Genomic DNA, 17,347 nt, shown 5'->3' on the forward strand with positions numbered 1-17,347 from the left:
GTAAAACAAGAAGATGTGATTCTGACCTTCTGGACACACTCGTCGAAGAACTCCAGACAGGCATGGCGATCACTGACGAAGGAGCACTCCTCGATAAACTGAGTGAACATCTGGGTCCTGGTCAGCTGGGTGTAGAACTTCTGGTGGGTGCGTTCACGAGACTTCAGGAAGCCTGCAAGAGCCAGGGAGGGGTTAACTTCAGACACACATTAAAACACTAGCTTCACAGGGGTGTTGCTTATGGACACAGTAAGTAGGTGAAGTAAAACACCCACACACACACACACATACTCAGCTAGAATGTTATATAATATTTGTGTACATCTAAAAAAAATATGAGTCACACACACAGGCAACCACCCCCTCCCACCCACACTGACCCTGCAGGTTGAAGAGGGAGCTGCAGTCGGTAGTCCTGTCTGAAGGGGCCTGGGTGATGGGCAGCAGGTAGGCGCGGTAGCCCCTGAGCAGGCAGCTCATGAAACGCAGGAATGCCTCCTGGATCTCCAGCTCCAGCTGCTTCTGACGCCCGTAGATCAGGTCATAGTCCGTCAGCAGGAACTCCAGGGTGGCCTCCTCTTGGCCACTGGTGTAGACTGATGGAGGGGAATGTGGGGGGGGGGGGGGGGTTGGTTTGTGGGAGAGGGAAAGTGATGGAAATGGGGGTAGTGGTGGAGAGGCACAGAGAGAAAATTATGAAGATACAAAGCATTGGCACATAGAATTATCAAGAGTCAGATGTATTGCACCAATATGTTTTAGCTTGTACTAATTTTCCAGCATCAGTCCCTAGATGGGCTTCAGAATAAGTAGGCTAGATTATGTAAAATGGTTGAAAGAAGGGGGATGAGAAGAGAATGCATGTCATGCATGGTCTCCGGCCATCACTCACTTTTCTCCAGTGTCTTCATCAAGTTGGTGAGGGTATTCACCAGCATCTTGCCTTGCTTCCTTGGTAGTGATCGCCATGACAACGGCTTCTTGTCCTCTGCTCTGCAGGAGAAGAGAAAACAAAACTATGGATTTCATCCTTTCAAACGTGCATATGTTTGGTTTGTTGCTTCCTCTTCCATCAGTTGCATTCTGGTCCAGGACTTCAAGGTCATGTAACTCACTGAAAGATGGTGTTGGTGTCCAGGTCAACACACACCACGTCAGTAGGGGGGTCATAGAGGTCAAAGTAGCTGGAGTGGACGCCCACAATGAAGGGCATGGGGGCACACAGTACGTCTGCCAGCCGCAGCGGGCACAGGGGGATGTACGGGCAGTGCCAACGCAGAGGGAACGTCATCTAGAGGGATAGAGTGCATTCTTTTATTTTTTACATTATTTAACTAGGCAAGTCCGTTAAGAACAAATTCTTATTTACAATGACGGCCTAGGAACAGTGGGTTAACTGCCTTGTTCAGGGGCAGAACGACAGATCTTTACCTTATCGGCTTGGGGATTCGATCTAGCAGCCTTTCGGTTACTGGCCCAACGCACCAATGACTAGGCTACCTGCCGTCCCCTTGGAATGAGTGTGTGTGTACGTATATGTCTTTGTATGTGTGTATGGCAGTGTGTGTGTGTGTGTAGGTTTGGCGTGTGTGTGACTCACAGATACCAGGGCCTCGCTGACGGAGGTGAGGACGTCGGGGCGGAGGGAGTGTAGCAGTAGTTTGTGCTCCGTCAGCACAGCCAGCAGCAGGACACAGGCGTTCTCAGGGCCCAGGTTCTGCAGCAGCTTCACAAAGCTGGCACCACTACAGACAGAAAAGAACAGCCTCTTTATCAATTAATTATTGTTTTAATGGATTCACTTCAATATGATAATAGAAATCCCTCAGGGGAAACTAAGGCATGTTTGGAACAATAGAGCCTAGCGCAGAAGAATGCATCCCACTACAGTTTATTGCGACTCGACCTAATGCAGATTTACTGTACTGACCTGAGTAGTAAGGGGGAGGAGACAGGCTGACAGAGGAGAAGGTTGTCATAGGGGGAGAGCTGAAATGACACACAAACATTTTTCATTAACAAACCAAAATGGTGGACAATAATCTATAGGTCTAAGGAAGAAAGTTTAGCCATGCTTCAATTTCATAGACCACCATTCACCAAATTGATATCTGTTGATTTGAAACAAGCCATTAGGAATCAAGTTTGAAAAGCCCCATGAGACTCAATTAGAGTTTTCTAGAAATCTCCAAACAACTTAAACAATCGTCTCTACTTTCTAGAGCCAGAAGGATCATTCAGTGATGTTAAATTATTTTAAATCCACAGTAAATTATTGATTGTTTTGATTGGGTGTTATTTTTACCCTGTCCATCTGCACACACTAACCAGTGAAACCATCAATTCATTAAACGCCCATTTCCTGTGGGGGAGGAAGTCAAATCTTTAGTGAGAAACAACACAATGCTACTGGTGTCAAGCTCAAATAGAACTCAAGCTGAGGTTCCGCTTGTAATGCACACAGAGCAAGATTTTGTTCTAAACTAGCACTAAAACACCTGATTCAGCTAATAATCACAGTCATGCCTTAGCCCTGAGCTAAACCAATGCTTAGCAAGGTTTTTCACTCCACCCGTCTGATGCTTTAAAGTGCTTTGATGTGTTAATAAGGAATAAAGATAACAAGGAGAATGTGAATTGAGTTAAAGACAGGTGTCCCTACCTGCACTAGGATGCGAGGTCGCTGAGGGGAGGGGAACGGGACGTTGTGCATGAAGCTGGAGATGTGCCTGGAGAGAGCAGAGTTCATGTTAATAAATCAACCAAACAACCAACCATAACATGAATCAATGGCCAATAGGCTGAAGGTATGTTAGCCACTAGATCAGCCAGTTTAGGTTCATAAAGACACATAGCTGATATTTGCCATGAAGGACCACTGACTTCTCGAGGGGCAGCACGTGGGGTCCAGAGATGGAGTATCGGTAGACGAAGGTGAGGAACTTCTGGAAGACGGTGAAGAAGGGCCAGTGGGAGAGAACACACACGCTCTTCTTCACTTGCAGGGTGCGGTTGGTGATAGGCCGCCGGTCCACCACGCTCACCAGGCCCAGACGGACGCTCTGCCGCTCCGAGAGGCTCTCCCGTGGGAACGCCTCATAGAACTGGATGGCAGCACCGTAAACCTGGGAAGAGGAGACACGGGAGTGTTAAGAAGTAAGGATTCAGGATTCAACGCTAGATACTTTGAACTGGGTAACCAGTTAGCATTTAGCAAATGCTAGATACTGTGAGAAATAGTAGAGTTACATTTTTTTTATTAAACTGTGAGCGAGTTCATACTGAAGTAATTTGCATCTCAATGTTGTTGTTTTTATAGCTTCTTGCTGCTGTCACAGATAAAGTCTATACAGTGGGCCAATTTAAAACTTGTAATTGAGGTAGGCAAGCATGATATTGAATAGCTGCTTTGGTAAATAACTACACACAAGTCAAGCAACAAATAGTTGGTATTTATCAACATTAGAACATTTGGATTTGGCAATCTTCATATCTCACACTTGATATACATTTCTTTGTGAGTGTGTATTTCTGAACCTTGTCAGCCACCGTAGGTCATAGGCATTTTGTGGAATTAGAAATATTTCAGCTCATTTGGTTCTAGAATTAGATTTTGTTGTAGCAACCATAGAATTAGCAACATACTCCTCACTGGCGTGTCACTGTGATGACATCACTCACGATGCTGATTCCCTGATCATAATCAGATGAGTTCTGAGTTACCATAGTGATGATTACTATATCATCAAACAAAATCAATGGAACATCATATTCCAAAATCGTCAGTCTGTGAAAAATCCTTTGAAGAGACAAACTTGCTATTTCTGCAGATTTTATCAAGCTGATATCACACATTCATTGGACCCTCTGTTCAACAAAGCAATGAATCGACGACTAAGTGTGTCCATGACCCGAAGGAGTGCAGTTTCTGATGATGAGAAAATTGTCAGCCGTGGGAGAGTCCGATCGAGGGCTAGATGCCACTGCCCTGCTTCGGTAAACCAGCCAATATATAAGACTGTAATTATTAATAACACTGTTTTGTTTCAAATGAATGCAAATTTGAGAATAGTCTTGGCTGAGAGTTGTTTAATTTTGTCCATACAAAGGAGAGAGAAGGCCCTGACTCTGTGACCCAAATAGTGAAACACCCTCAGAAGGCAGAGAAGGACGTAATGAATCGTGGACGGAGTGCGTCTGTCCCTCGAAGAAGAGCAAGATCTGTAAATTTAAAGAAATCATATGAAAATGTTGTTTTAATACGATAGCTAAATCTCAGATTTCTTAATCTGATGCCATATACTAATCATTCTTGATCCATGTCATGTTCATGTTGATAAAACATGTTCTATTTTCAGCAGGACGAGAAATGTGTTTGCCGTGAGAGAGGCAGATTCAGGATCAGACGCCACTGTCCAATTTTGGTAAACCAGCCCTTCTATTCATCGGTTAATACAGTATGGAGGAACAGACATTTTCTGAAAAGTAAAAAAAAATGTTTTTATACCCGTTTCCGCCTCAACTTTCAAAGTAGGCTAAAAGTTATTTCATTGTCTTAAAAGATCCATACAAAGAGAGACAGCACTGACTCTGAGTCCCAAACAGTGGACTACTCTCAGAACGCAGAGAGGGACGTAATGACTCACGGATGGAGTGTGCCATCTATCCCTCAAAAAATAGCAAAAAATGTGAGTTAAAAAAACATACAAAAAAGCTTTAAAAACATACTACACTAAATCTCAAATTCTTAATATCATGACATATGCCAATCAATCTTGAACCATGTCATGTTCTTGTCATAATGATAATTGAAACCTTTTCTTTTTTCAGGAAGACGAGAAAACTGTCTGCCGTGAGAGAGGCAGATCCAGGACCAGACGTCACTACCCAACTTCGGTAAACCAGCCCATATATTCACACTGGCATTTACATTTATTTTCAGATATGTTTCAAGTGAAGGCAAATGTGAGAGTGGCCTTGGCTAAACTCTCCATATAGGCTAAGTGTTGTTCCATTTGCCCTAACAGATCCGTACACAGGAGAGAGACGCCACTGACTCTGTGAACCAAACAGTGGAACACCCACAGAAGGCAGAGGGGAATGTAATGAATCGCGGACGCAGTGTGTCTATCCGCCCAAGAAGGTCAATAACTGTGAGCAAAATTTTTTACTCAGAAATATTGTCAAAACACTGCAGCCTATTGTCAGATTTTCTGATGCCATATGCTAACCATTCTCGATCAATGTCATGATTATATGGAAACCTTTTATTTTTTCAGGAAGACGAGAAAACTGTCTGCCGTGAGAGAGGCAGATCCAGGACCAGATGTCGCTGCCCGGTAAACACTGGGATTTTCTGATTCACTTTTCTGCTCTGTTTCAAGTGAAGGCAAATGTGAAAGTGGTCTCGGCTAAATTTCCATATAGGCTCATAGTCGTTTCATTTCGTCTTAACAGATCCATACAAAGGAGAGAGATGGCACGGACTCCCAAACAGTGGAACCTGCACTGACGCCCACTGACTCCCAAACAGTAGAGCACCCTCAGAAAGCAGGGGGAGATCACATGAGGAAAAAACAGGACCTAACCCCTTTTGAACAGAAATGTAACAGAATGTTAAAGAGCGAGAGGGGGTGGTTGGAGGACAAGAGCAGGGAGATCCTATGGAGACAGAGAAAACTGGATGTCGAGGGAAGATACCTAGCCAAGATTGAGGGATTGCTAGAGGACATGGCTTGGCGAGTCCAGGCATTGGATTTGTTCACAGAGAAAGATGGAGAAACAAAGAGTGGTCAATCAAAGGTGAGCTTTAGTGACTATTTCAGCACTATAATGTTGATTCTACTATCCTTCTGTTGAGTAAACTATCATATTTTCAACAAATACAGTAGAAGCAGTAGTACAACTAAACATGGTTCAGTAGGTATACTAGTATTTAGTTATTGCAGTTAAACAATACTTGTCATCCTTCTTAGAAGAATGGCCAGGTCCCTTTGGTGACAGGACAGTACAAGGCAGGGGATAAGAAAACACGGCTTGAGAACAAGGCTGGGAAGAGCAGAAAAGGAAGGATAGGGAACAGAGAAAGGAAAATGAAAGGGGAGGAGGGAGGTGATGGAGATGATGATTGCGCAGGGAAAGAATAAAGGGGTGGTTTGGCTTGATATAGGTCTGAGGAGGGTCTGGAAACGGTTGAAGAAAGGGGTCAGGTTCATCCTGGGCACATCCTACTAGGATGATATGATTTACTTTTCGGGAATAAACTGAGCTTTTATTATAAAATGTTTTGCTTGTTGTCTGGATTTAATATGAATTAGGAAACTTTACTATTACCATTATGATTATCACTGTTACTGCAGGCATCATGGATGGAGTGAAGTATTTCAATGTCTGACAAATAATGGCATCTTAAGTTACTGTCATTTGTTGAAATTGACTGAACCAGTGACTTGCATATAGAGAACCTTCCTACACAGCTTAGCGCATCACCCAATGGATTTAACAGCTCAGCCACTGTGCAGTGTTAGAGTGTGTGTGAGAGGGAGGCAGGCAGGTGGACCCACCTTGTCGCCACAGGCGCTGGTGAGGACGAAGGTAGAGAAGACAGGGAGCTGGTACTTGGTGTTGAGGGGCCAGCTCTCCACCGTCACACCCATGGGCAGACAGAACATAGGCACAGACTCTGGCAGGGGGAAGGACTCCACGTCCGCTTCAGGATACCGACTGATCAGACCTGGGAAACACACACACAGAGACAGACGGTTAATAAAAGTACCATTTTGATTAGTGATGACAGAGATACTTTAATTTTTAGTAGATCTTTATATTTCTAAATGTCTTTAATTATGAAGAAGTAGGTCAATATGACTCTGTTTAGAATGTCACATATGGCGACGCAGCAGAATGAGTGCTGTGATACCATCAGAATGGAACAGTCTACACTCACCTGCTTCATAGACTAGGGCATTGGCTTTGGCTACAGCTCTCTTGTAGCACAGGTATAAGGCTGGACCCCACTGTGGAGCCAAAACAACAAAGCACAGTGAGAGAGAGAGGGATGGAGGGAGAGCGAGAGAGATTAAGAATTACGTTTTAAAAAATAGAGTAGAAAAACAGAGTGCTTCAAACGCACTATGCCAGTGTTGAGGTTCTTCTCCACCCGGCAGAAGGTGTGGGGGGCCACCTCCCCCTTGCTGGGCAGCAGGAGGGAGATGTCTGTGACCCCTAGGGTGTGGAGGGCCTGGGACTCTGGGGCCCGGCGGTAGGTCAGGAAGGTGCGGTGGGTGGCAGGCCCCCCGGAGCTCAGGCTGGCTGAGCGGCTGTAGGGGGTGGTCTCGATCACATTCCAGCCCTGCTTCACCACCTCTTTGCCCTCGTACAGCACCCTGGGGACCGGGGGAGGGGGCAGAGTCAGGACAATGAGTCAGTCAATGTCACTAGTTACCCAGTTCACAGAAACCAATTTCTATCACTCAATCAAGGAAAGCTTTTCTTTTCATGTTTAAGAAGACATCCCACACTTTGTCCAGAATTAATGTATCATGTGACTTGCATAGCTCTTTCATTAAATAATCAATGGGTATATATACAATTACATTTTGCAGTCATGTATGGCTTGGGTGGACATACTTAATTGAATGACTATGGCAGTTTAGGGCTACATAGCAATAGCATACAATAAAAGCTTTGTGGTCACACGTACATGGTTACAGCATGCAGTATGTCAATAATTGCATAATGCAAGCTCAAACCTATGTTATGCATTAGCTATAGTATGTGAACTCCAGTCGGTGAACTCCAAGAACCATGCATAGCTTTAAATTGATGTTGTGGCTAATGTCTGACTCCAGCACACAGAATAGAATGATCATTTTTTTCATCACTGCTGGAGTGTCTCACCCGAGGTCGAGGATGGGTGGCTTGTCATGCCCACGGCGGTAACACAGGTACATGTGGGGGTTGTTGATGAGTCCGGCACTTAGCCCGGCCGGGTGGCCCCCCTGGGTCTTCTCGATGCAGGTGAAGCCCTCGGGCACCTCCTCCCCCAAGCCCCGGGCGATCACCGCCAGGTCGATGACCGGCTCCACCACCCGGCCCCCTCTCTGCTGGCCCTCTTCGTCCAGTGGGGCCGAGCCCCCTGGAGCCAGCCCTGCCACCACAAAGTAGTCCACTAGCTGGGGGCATTTCTCCTCCGTCATGCCGCCTGTCTGCCAACTTCTGTGGAGAGAGAGGGAGGGAGGGAGGGAGGGAGGGAGGGAGGGAGGGAGGGAGGGAGGGAGGGAGGGAGGGAGGGAGGGAGGGAGGGAGGGAGGGAGAAAAAGAGGAGGAGAAGTAGAGGGAGGGGGAACCAAGGTGAGATTGTGCAATCTCGTTTATGTAAACATACAACTGGCTGAACAGTTGATGAATAATGGATTTCTTCCTTCCGACAGTCTTATAGAAACATAACCTTATTATCCAGACAGACAATATTTGGTTCTCATCATTGGCAGTAGATCAACAACTAGGACAGTGATAACAATATCACTGCATGTGGATGCACACACAGTCCCACACACAAATATTTATTTTTGACTCAAAGGCCTTTAGTCATTCTCATTTCATACAGATCTGACCAGTCTGAGGTCAACAATAACCTGCTGAGTTCTGCTGAGAGGGGAGATCCCACCAATTACCACTCACCCATTAGTTTAGTTAGTTTATTTCAGTATACATGGCAACTAAAAGTTGGATTTCATATGCATCAGGAAATACAACAAGAAAACAAAACAATACATTTGATACAGTTGGCAAATCAAGAAAGTTCAGAAGTCATGGATGGGATCCGGCTTGTTGTTGCACTTCGGATGGTCAGTGGAAGTCCGTAGCCTCAGCAGCATAGCGCACACCCCTCCATTACCAACTTCCTCTCCGTTCATTGGGCTTCGTAGATAAGCCTAACCCTTTGTAGATGCCACTCCTGCCACTGGCGCACAGGCTCACCATACATTTTGTGCCAGTCAGAGTAGTGGACAACCTTCACTACTGCAAGCCATCTCTGCTAATGCAGTCGTATTTTCTTCTGCAGTGTTGCGGTATTCAAAGCTAGCTATTTAAAGCTAGCTAGCTAGTTAACATTGATAGTTTGGTAAACCAAACCAACCAACCAACCGATACGTCAAATCTAATTAAAAACTGATAAAGCGATTGAGCAAATTATTAGAAACAAATAATGTGGATGAAAAGTCAATAACAAAATTGATCATAAGGGGCCATTCACATGAATGTAATTTTCCCCTCTGGTTTCCCTCTCCAATCATTTCAGAGGGAGCATTAGTCTAGAACAGCATTTATACAGGATGGATAGGCCATCCTCACAGAGCGGATGAGTCGTTTAGTCTCGACTGTTAGGAAGACAGGACAGTGTGTTGCCTTTTTATTTCCACTGTTTTTATTTTTTTATTTCACCTTTATTTAACCAGGTAGGCTAGTTGAGAAGAAGTTCTCATTTACAACTGCGACCAGGCCAAGATAAAGCATAGCAGTGTGAACAGACAACACAGAGTTACACATGGAGTAAACAATAAACAAGTCAATAACACAGTAGAAAAAAAGGGGAGTCTATATACATTGTGTGCAAAAGTCATGAGGAGGTAGGCGAATAATTACAATTTAGCAGATTAACACTGGAGTGATAAATGATCAGATGGTCATGTACAGGTAGAGATACTGGTGTGCAAAAGAGCAGAAAAGTAAATAAATAAAAACAGTATGGGGATGAGGTAGGTAAATTGGGTGGGCTATTTTCCGATGGACTATGTACAGCTGCAGCGATCAGTTAGCTGCTCAGATAGCAGATGTTTAAAGTTGGTGAGGGAGATAAGTCTCTAACTGTGCTTAGTTACAAAATGAATGTGTGATTAAACTAAAAGTGCACTGAGCGTGGAGGGGAGAGTTGGAGGGCATAAAAATAGGATGCTGTTGTGTCACAGTCAGTAGAAACTGTACCAGTAAACCCCTCTTATGTAACCTAGGCACTCCCCCTCTCTCTTTCCAGCCCAACGTTTTTCTCTTGTTCTTTCTAGTCGTAATAGGCTTGGGATGACTGGGGGTTTGCTTTGCGCTGTCAATCTGTTGCTCTCTGATAAAGCACTGATAGAACTGCTTTTCAGGAATTCCCAGAACGAGAGAGCAGAGTCATTAGAATGAACAGAGATTAGGCTAACGAAAGTTGTAGCCTGCTACCAAGTACGCTTGAGACTAGTTGCCTACTGTAGTTAGCACATCTAACATGAAAGAGTACTATACATGCCTAGAGAGTAAGAGAATGACTAAAAGGGCCTTGAAAAAGTGAGAGTAGAGGAAATCGATGCAGGTTGGGTTCCAAAGGTTAACTGGCAAACAGGAAGTGGCCACTGGCAGCCTGTTTCCTGTTATATTCCAAGAGTTCATTAGTAGCTTCCTAGTGACACTGGAGCACGGTGACACTTCTTCAGGGGGGAAATTATGACAGGACACAGGAGGTGGTAACATACAGTGATGACAAAATGACTATTTTTTGTTGTTTAACTGTAGATAGATATTTGATGGATGTATTTGCTCTTTGTTTTGGTTGTGTTTCAGATCATTTTGTGCCCAATAGAAATGAATGTTAAATAATGTAGTGTGTCATTTTGGAGTCACTTTTATTGTAAATAAGAATAGAACATATTTCTGAACACTTCTACATTAATGTGGATGCTAGCATGATTACGGAAAATCCTGAATGAATTGTGAATAATGTTGAGAGAGAAAGTTAGACGCACAAATATAATACCCCCCAATTATGCTAACCTCTCCTGTTATTGTAATGTTGACAGGGTAGCACATCTTCGGGGTATGATATTTGTGCGTCTAACTTTCTCTCTCAACATTATTCACAATTCATTCAGGATTGTCCGTAATCATGCTAGCGTCCAAATTTCATCCAATTACTAAACGGTTCTCCCGATATGTATTAAAATAGCCTCAGTCTGCACTTTAACCTCAGTGTCATTGTATCAGAACCAAAACAGCAAAAAATGTATTACTGTCAAAGGTTTGAGCTCATTGTATTATTATCTTATGAAAATGAATATTTCAGTGCAGAATTTGATTGCAAAACAACCACACCAGTATAACGGATCTGTTAGGCCCTAAGGCCTACAATGGTACTATAATAAAAGGGTGTCGCCCTGCTGGGAACTTATCAAGGACACTGAACCTCAGGGTTTTCCAGAAATTGCTGATGTGGGCTAATAATTGTTGGTTCCCTTTTCATAATACCCTACGTACATGGTAACGTGCACTGTCTCTCTCTGACACACACGCTTGCGCTCGCGAATGTACACACAAAACACACACACTGGAAAACCCCTTTTGACTACTGAATTGCCCCAATGACCAACATGTCTTAATATTGGTCACAATCCTTGCAACTGCAAGTCATTTCAATATCCTTGTCAACATAACTGAGAAAGGAATTCATTAAAATTGTCAGTGGTTTGAGCGAGACAGCAAGCGAGAGCAAGAGAGAGCGAGCTCTGGAACTAGAGCGCCCACATCCTGACAAGAGGCTTTTGAAGTCCCATTCGTATGAAACCCAGTGCATCATAGATATAGAAATGAATACGCCATATTTAGACAAGCAACGAGAGAGCAGTAAAGGTCTTATTCCCCAGAATGACGCCGTGTCTGACAGTGCCCTTCAGTGTCCTGGAAGCAGTGGACCACCACCACCATGATCACACGAGCTGAATGTGAAGTATTGGACCATGGCCTACTATGGAACGGGAGAAGTGGAGCTAAGAAGAGGGGTTGTTTTAGTCTGTCATTCTGCTAGTTCTTTCCTCCCTGGCACTTCACTGATAAATCAGACTGATCAGTGATAAATCAGACCAAGTGCGGACATCAAGGACTAGAGTTAAGCATCCCTGCTTGGTGGAACTAATGTCAAGAGTTTCTGACTCATAAATAACATCCACAGAAATGACATAAGATTCAAACAAGTTGAGCACATGAATTCAGGTCGCTACCCACTTCTTCATCTAGTCTGTACTGCATCTTGAACTTATCAGCCAGCTGTTTTTCCAGATAATAATTTACTGATGTGATTATTCAGTGGGGTGATACAATACTTAAACATAGAAAACAAAGTGTGTTGTGTGCTGCCTGAGGGTTCACCAAGAATTCATTGAGAAACAGTGGCTTACGCAATTTGTCAAAATAGGCAAGCTAATGCTCAGAAACTAAACTCAATTGAAAGCCTTCCAGCAACTCGCATCATACCTCAACCTCCTCAGAACAGTAGCTTCAAACAAGCAGGAAATAAAAAGAGCCACAAGATATTTAAAACAGGTCGTGGGTTTGGTTCTTCTTTTAATTCACCTGCTTTTGTTGAGCACCAGCCAGGAAAGGCTTGAATATATATTTCCACACGATTATAAACCTCTAACGCAAGCTACTGAGGAATGAGTCATCTCAATGAATGTTTGAGGAAAGGAGATATTCCCTACCTTACGTAGGTTAAATCTCCATATCAGTCAAATATAGCAGTTACTTATAGCTCACTGTGTATGTGTGTGTGAATTACAGAGTAGCCTTGCCTCCAACGGATTGAGAAGAGTTATTTCTGAGCCAGTGGAGTGACAACACTCAACCCGCGCCCCCACATCTCTCCAGGTGTGAGCTTGTGATAAGAACACCCCAAACGGACAAGGAGAGCTCTGTTCAGGCTTGGCAGCTAGAAATCCTGCCCCCGAACTGGCAGACTGGCCCTCTCACTCTTCCTATACAGCAGGTTCTCAAACTCCTGACAGAATGTTTGAAATTGTGTGTGTGAAGAGGGGCTACACGCATCATTTCACACGTCAACATTCCTTCATGGATTTGTCAATAACACCCTCGAAAGTACTGATTTTTACTTTGTGTTATGCAATAGCTGGGCCAACATTTTGACATTACAAAATTGTGGAGATCTTAAAAAACAAAAAACTCCCAGATCATTTCAAATACTCACCACAGCACTCACAAAATGTATTTTAAATACAGCAGAAATGTACAGTGCTAACAGCTGTTACATATACTTGTATCTTGCAACTTAATGCAAAACATTCTTCCTCAAAATATGCTTGCCAGATGATTTACCCGTCTAAACAATGCTTAAGATAAAGTTGTTAGGGATGAATGCTGCCCAGAGGCAGTGCCTTTGTGCTTGTCAGAATGCTGCTGCCCATAGCTGGCCTTCAACCAGAGCCACAGCTAGTGACAGAGGAGGTATTCAGGGTCGCTCTTCCCAGCGAGATGATGCTGGAAGTCAGCGACGGGGAGAGAGATGCCTGGTAGCTGGTACAACCACGCCCACACCAACTCAGGGGCATCACCACAATACCACCCTAAAATGGAGGCCCGGACGGCCCACAATGCTCCTTTTGTGTGCACGGGGCAAGCACGTGATGATGTTAAGAGGGGAAATACATTCACACACACACACAGTGAACAGAGTGAGGCCCAGAGGGGAGTACTGCACCACAATGATAATTTCACAAGCTCACCACGATAAATAGCATTATCCAAAGCGTTGACAGTGGGAAAAGTACATTATCAAAGACCACAACTCTGACTTAACAGAGCTGCCTGGAGCAAAATGTAGGCCTAGAAGAGCAATAGTGGAGCCTTCCATTAGTGTGAACTTAACTTGAAGGGTATGATGATTAAATACTGTAGGGTGGTGGGGGGACAAATCCTTCTCTGTCCAGTCAGCATGTTGTTATGAAGGTGATCTTGGCCCATTAGACCACTGAAGAGAAGGCATGACCTACACCAGTGTTTTTGGAAGTTATCAGGATTCGACAAGCTATGCTTCTCCTTCTCGGAGTAAGTACTTCTTAACTAAAACTAGCACTAGAGGGTAGACTAAAATTGGTGTGAGATCATCGGATTTACGAGTAAGTGACATCTCATGGGCCAGTGCCAGTCCACAGTCCAGGGGTTGGAAACACTTATTGACACCTCTCTAGATGACACGAGTCATGACTCAGCAAAGGGGGGCAGGGGTCGAAAATAGCAGGCTGGGGATAGTAGACAAAATAGGTCAACAATCCAACCTAAACATGACCTGGCTGAGACATTCTACCTGAGGAATCGGCATAAGGTTGATACAGATTAGGCCTACCTACAAAAGCTTCATGTGGACACTGTTTAATTTTTAATTAATCACTTTGTATTCAGCAAATCAATAGTAAACAGCATGCACCACGTGTTGTTCTATATTTGACTCTGGGATTTTCAAAGTAGTTCTTAAACATTGTCTTGCTGATGTTGCAACACAGACTGGCAGAACTTAAGGATCAGGGAGCAAGAGTGTCTTCGATGTGGATAACTTCCAGAGTTGATCCTTGATAATGCTTTGATCAATCTAAATGCCATCCACAATTCAATTCAGGAAACTTGATACATGCAACTACAGTGGGAAAGGTTAGTCATTTCAGTGGGAAAGGTTAGTCATTTCAGTGGGAAAGGTTAGTCATTTCACTTACTCCAAAAAAGCACGACTAGGCCTACTTGGTCTCAATTCTCAACCTCAAACAAAATGTATTCCTCTGCTAGTCACTCTCCTCCTACTAACTTTCCTAGGCCATAAACTAAAAGGGTTCGAGAACAAAAACTAACACAGAGAGCCTCTCAGGTGGCATGGTCCCCTGACCACATCAAAACGCAACATTGTCCAGGGTGTCTGAATTCACCCCGGTAATACCTCAGGGCAAGGAAGACATACCACTCTAAAGACCACAGAAGATTCTAATAACAGTTCTGGTTGGTTAACCCAAAGTCATAGAGCCAAACAGATTCCGAGGTCTCGGTGGCCCCAACACCAGGGTTCATGCCACAAGAGATCCTTTGAGATCCTCAAAAGGTTCAACAGCTGCAACATCGAGAGCATCCTGACCGGTTGTATCACTGCCTGGTATGGCAATTGCTCGGCACTTCAGAGGGTAGTGCTTACGGCCCAGTACATCACTGGGGCAAAGCTGCCTGCCTGCCATCCAGGACCTCTACACCAGGCGATGCCAGAGGAAGGCCCTAAAAATTGTCATAGACTGTTCTCTCTACTACCGCATGGCAAGTGGTACCGGAGTGCCAAGTCTAGGACAAAAAGGCTTCTCAACAGTTTTTACCCCCAAGCCATAAGACTCCTGAACAGGTAACCAAATGGTTACCCGGACTATTTGCATTGTCCCCCCCCCCCCCCCCTATTTTACGCTGCTGCTACTCTCTGTTTATCTTATATGCATAGTCACTTTAACTATACGTTCATGTACATACTACCTCAATTGGCCCGACCAACCAGTGCTCCCGCACATTGGCTAACCGGGCTATCTGCATTGTGTCCCACCACCTGCCAACCCCTCTCTTTACGCTACTGCTACTCTCTGTTAATCATATATGCAAAGTCACTTTAACAATACCTACATGCACATACTACCTCAATAAGCCTGACTAACCGGTGTCTGTATATAGCCTTGTTACTCTTATTTTCAAATGTCTTTTCACTGTCGTTTTATTTATTTTACTTACCTACACACACCTTTTTTTCTCACTATTGGTTAGAGCCTGAAAGTAAGCATTTCACTGTAAGGTCTACGCCCGTTGTATTCGGGACACGTGACATATAAACTTTGATTTGATTATTTCAAACGACGCTTCTATTTAAAGCCTGCTCAGAGTCGGTTCTGCCTTTAATAAAGAGACCTGCTTCAGACAGCTTCAGCAGCTCTCGTCTTCGCTCTCTGTTGTTGCTGAAGTATTAGAATTCAAATTCAAACGTCTCCAGGTATTGGTGTGATAACTGAGTAGCACTTCAACAAACAGCAGCTTCTCAGGATTTCTGGAAAACTGTCTCCCGTGGGCCACGTCAACATTTTAAGGATTAGCCTATTGCCAAACAACATGGGAAAAGACGACAGACCTAACTGTTGAAATGGGAGAGAAATGACAGACACTTGAAGGAGATTAAGATATCTAAAGTTATAAATATCCAAGACTCCCTACTGGGAGAGGCTGAGAGCATCATGAAAAGGCACTTCAGTCAATGCTGGCTTAAGTTTACAATATGATGCACCAACCAACTGTCTCATTATCTCGATTTTGTATATTATCCATGAAAATAAAAAGTGTCCGTAATTTTTTTAGACGCTAGAACCAAGATGTATCCATCCACATTTAGCAGTAGGTAGGGTACTAGACAATGTTAGAGATTTTGGTGTGGGCAATTGCCAATAATTGTGATAGGTCTTCCAAGACCTATCTTTTCCTTGTTGTGATGCACTGGGCTTTTACCTAACCCCTATGGTAATGTGGCTAAAGTGTTTATGCTAGCTTAGTGGATAGAAGGAGGGACAGACCGTGCCTTTAGCTGGCAGAGATGGAGTTTGGAAAGAGAAAGGAAGAAGGAGGAGGAATGAACTACAGGCTGTAGCAAGAGAACTGGATTTCTGTGTGTACGACAGGGGGGATAGGCGCAAAGTGTGTGTGCGTATTTGTGTAGGTGACACACTGACGGTTGCCATATTCAGCTAGGGCTGACAGAAAGTATGAGCAGAGGAAGAGAGTATTGAAGGGACAGATGACAGGGCAGTGGCAGAGAGCATGATAGACAGAAAGAGAAAAGGAGAGGAAGGAAGTGTAGAGAGAGGTTTATTTTGAGGCGTCGCCAGGTTTGATTTAGCAAGCACAAGTGGGATGATCATTACATTACAGTGGACAATATAATCCCTGACGTTGAACGAGGTGGACTATAAAAGTGGCTGGCTGGTGCAGTGTTTGAGGCTGTTTGAGGCTGTTTGAGTGTGTGCATATAACTGATATTCATGCATTTCCCTACTATTTCCCTACTAAAACATAATTTATCCTCTTTGTGTTGCATAACGCAGCATACAGTAGTCCAACATATTACACACAGTATGAGTCTTAAGTGTTGCTCTGTTTTGAAAACAGTCATTTGTACTGCGTTAGCCATACAGGATGCAAGTGAAAAGAGGAGACATCCATCGCAAATGGTTACATAATCTTGACATTGGCCGTTTGCCAATGGAGCTGAAGGCTATAGAGCTGTTCTCAGAGCTAATCAGAGTGTATGCGAGTGCAGACGACCCAACAGTTGCAATACAGGGCTAGGCATTGTGAACCAGGCCCTAAAGCACAGTGTATAATGCTGCTGTTACAGCAGTACAAAGGAGAGATTCTTGGACAGGTGACAGACTGGCTGACTGTTACTAAGTCTGTTTCTTCAACAACATCAGGTTTGCTTTTAGGAGTGACCCTGTATGAGAGGAGAGGGGCTGACACGACA

General features: G+C 44.0%; 1 protein-coding gene across 2 annotated transcripts in view; it reads right to left on the minus strand.

Annotated features, from left to right (window-relative positions):
* LOC109907982 (DENN domain-containing protein 4B) overlaps positions 1–17,347 on the minus strand; it is a 34,983-nt gene that overhangs the window by 11,917 nt on the left and 5,719 nt on the right. For both annotated transcript variants that reach the window (XM_020506314.2, XM_031788654.1), the window contains exons 2-13: positions 7,900–8,217; positions 7,133–7,385; positions 6,947–7,016; positions 6,564–6,733; positions 2,884–3,125; positions 2,663–2,729; positions 1,931–1,989; positions 1,601–1,745; positions 1,116–1,291; positions 893–993; positions 381–596; positions 27–172 (exon numbers count right to left, since the gene is read on the minus strand). In XM_020506314.2, the coding sequence (XP_020361903.2) occupies positions 27–172; positions 381–596; positions 893–993; positions 1,116–1,291; positions 1,601–1,745; positions 1,931–1,989; positions 2,663–2,729; positions 2,884–3,125; positions 6,564–6,733; positions 6,947–7,016; positions 7,133–7,385; positions 7,900–8,198 (1,944 nt within the window). In that variant the 5' untranslated portion in view covers positions 8,199–8,217. The remainder of the gene's footprint in view (positions 1–26; positions 173–380; positions 597–892; positions 994–1,115; positions 1,292–1,600; positions 1,746–1,930; positions 1,990–2,662; positions 2,730–2,883; positions 3,126–6,563; positions 6,734–6,946; positions 7,017–7,132; positions 7,386–7,899; positions 8,218–17,347) is intronic.

This window comes from Oncorhynchus kisutch, linkage group LG2 (assembly GCF_002021735.2).
Source record: "Oncorhynchus kisutch isolate 150728-3 linkage group LG2, Okis_V2, whole genome shotgun sequence".
NCBI lineage: Eukaryota > Metazoa > Chordata > Actinopteri > Salmoniformes > Salmonidae > Oncorhynchus > Oncorhynchus kisutch.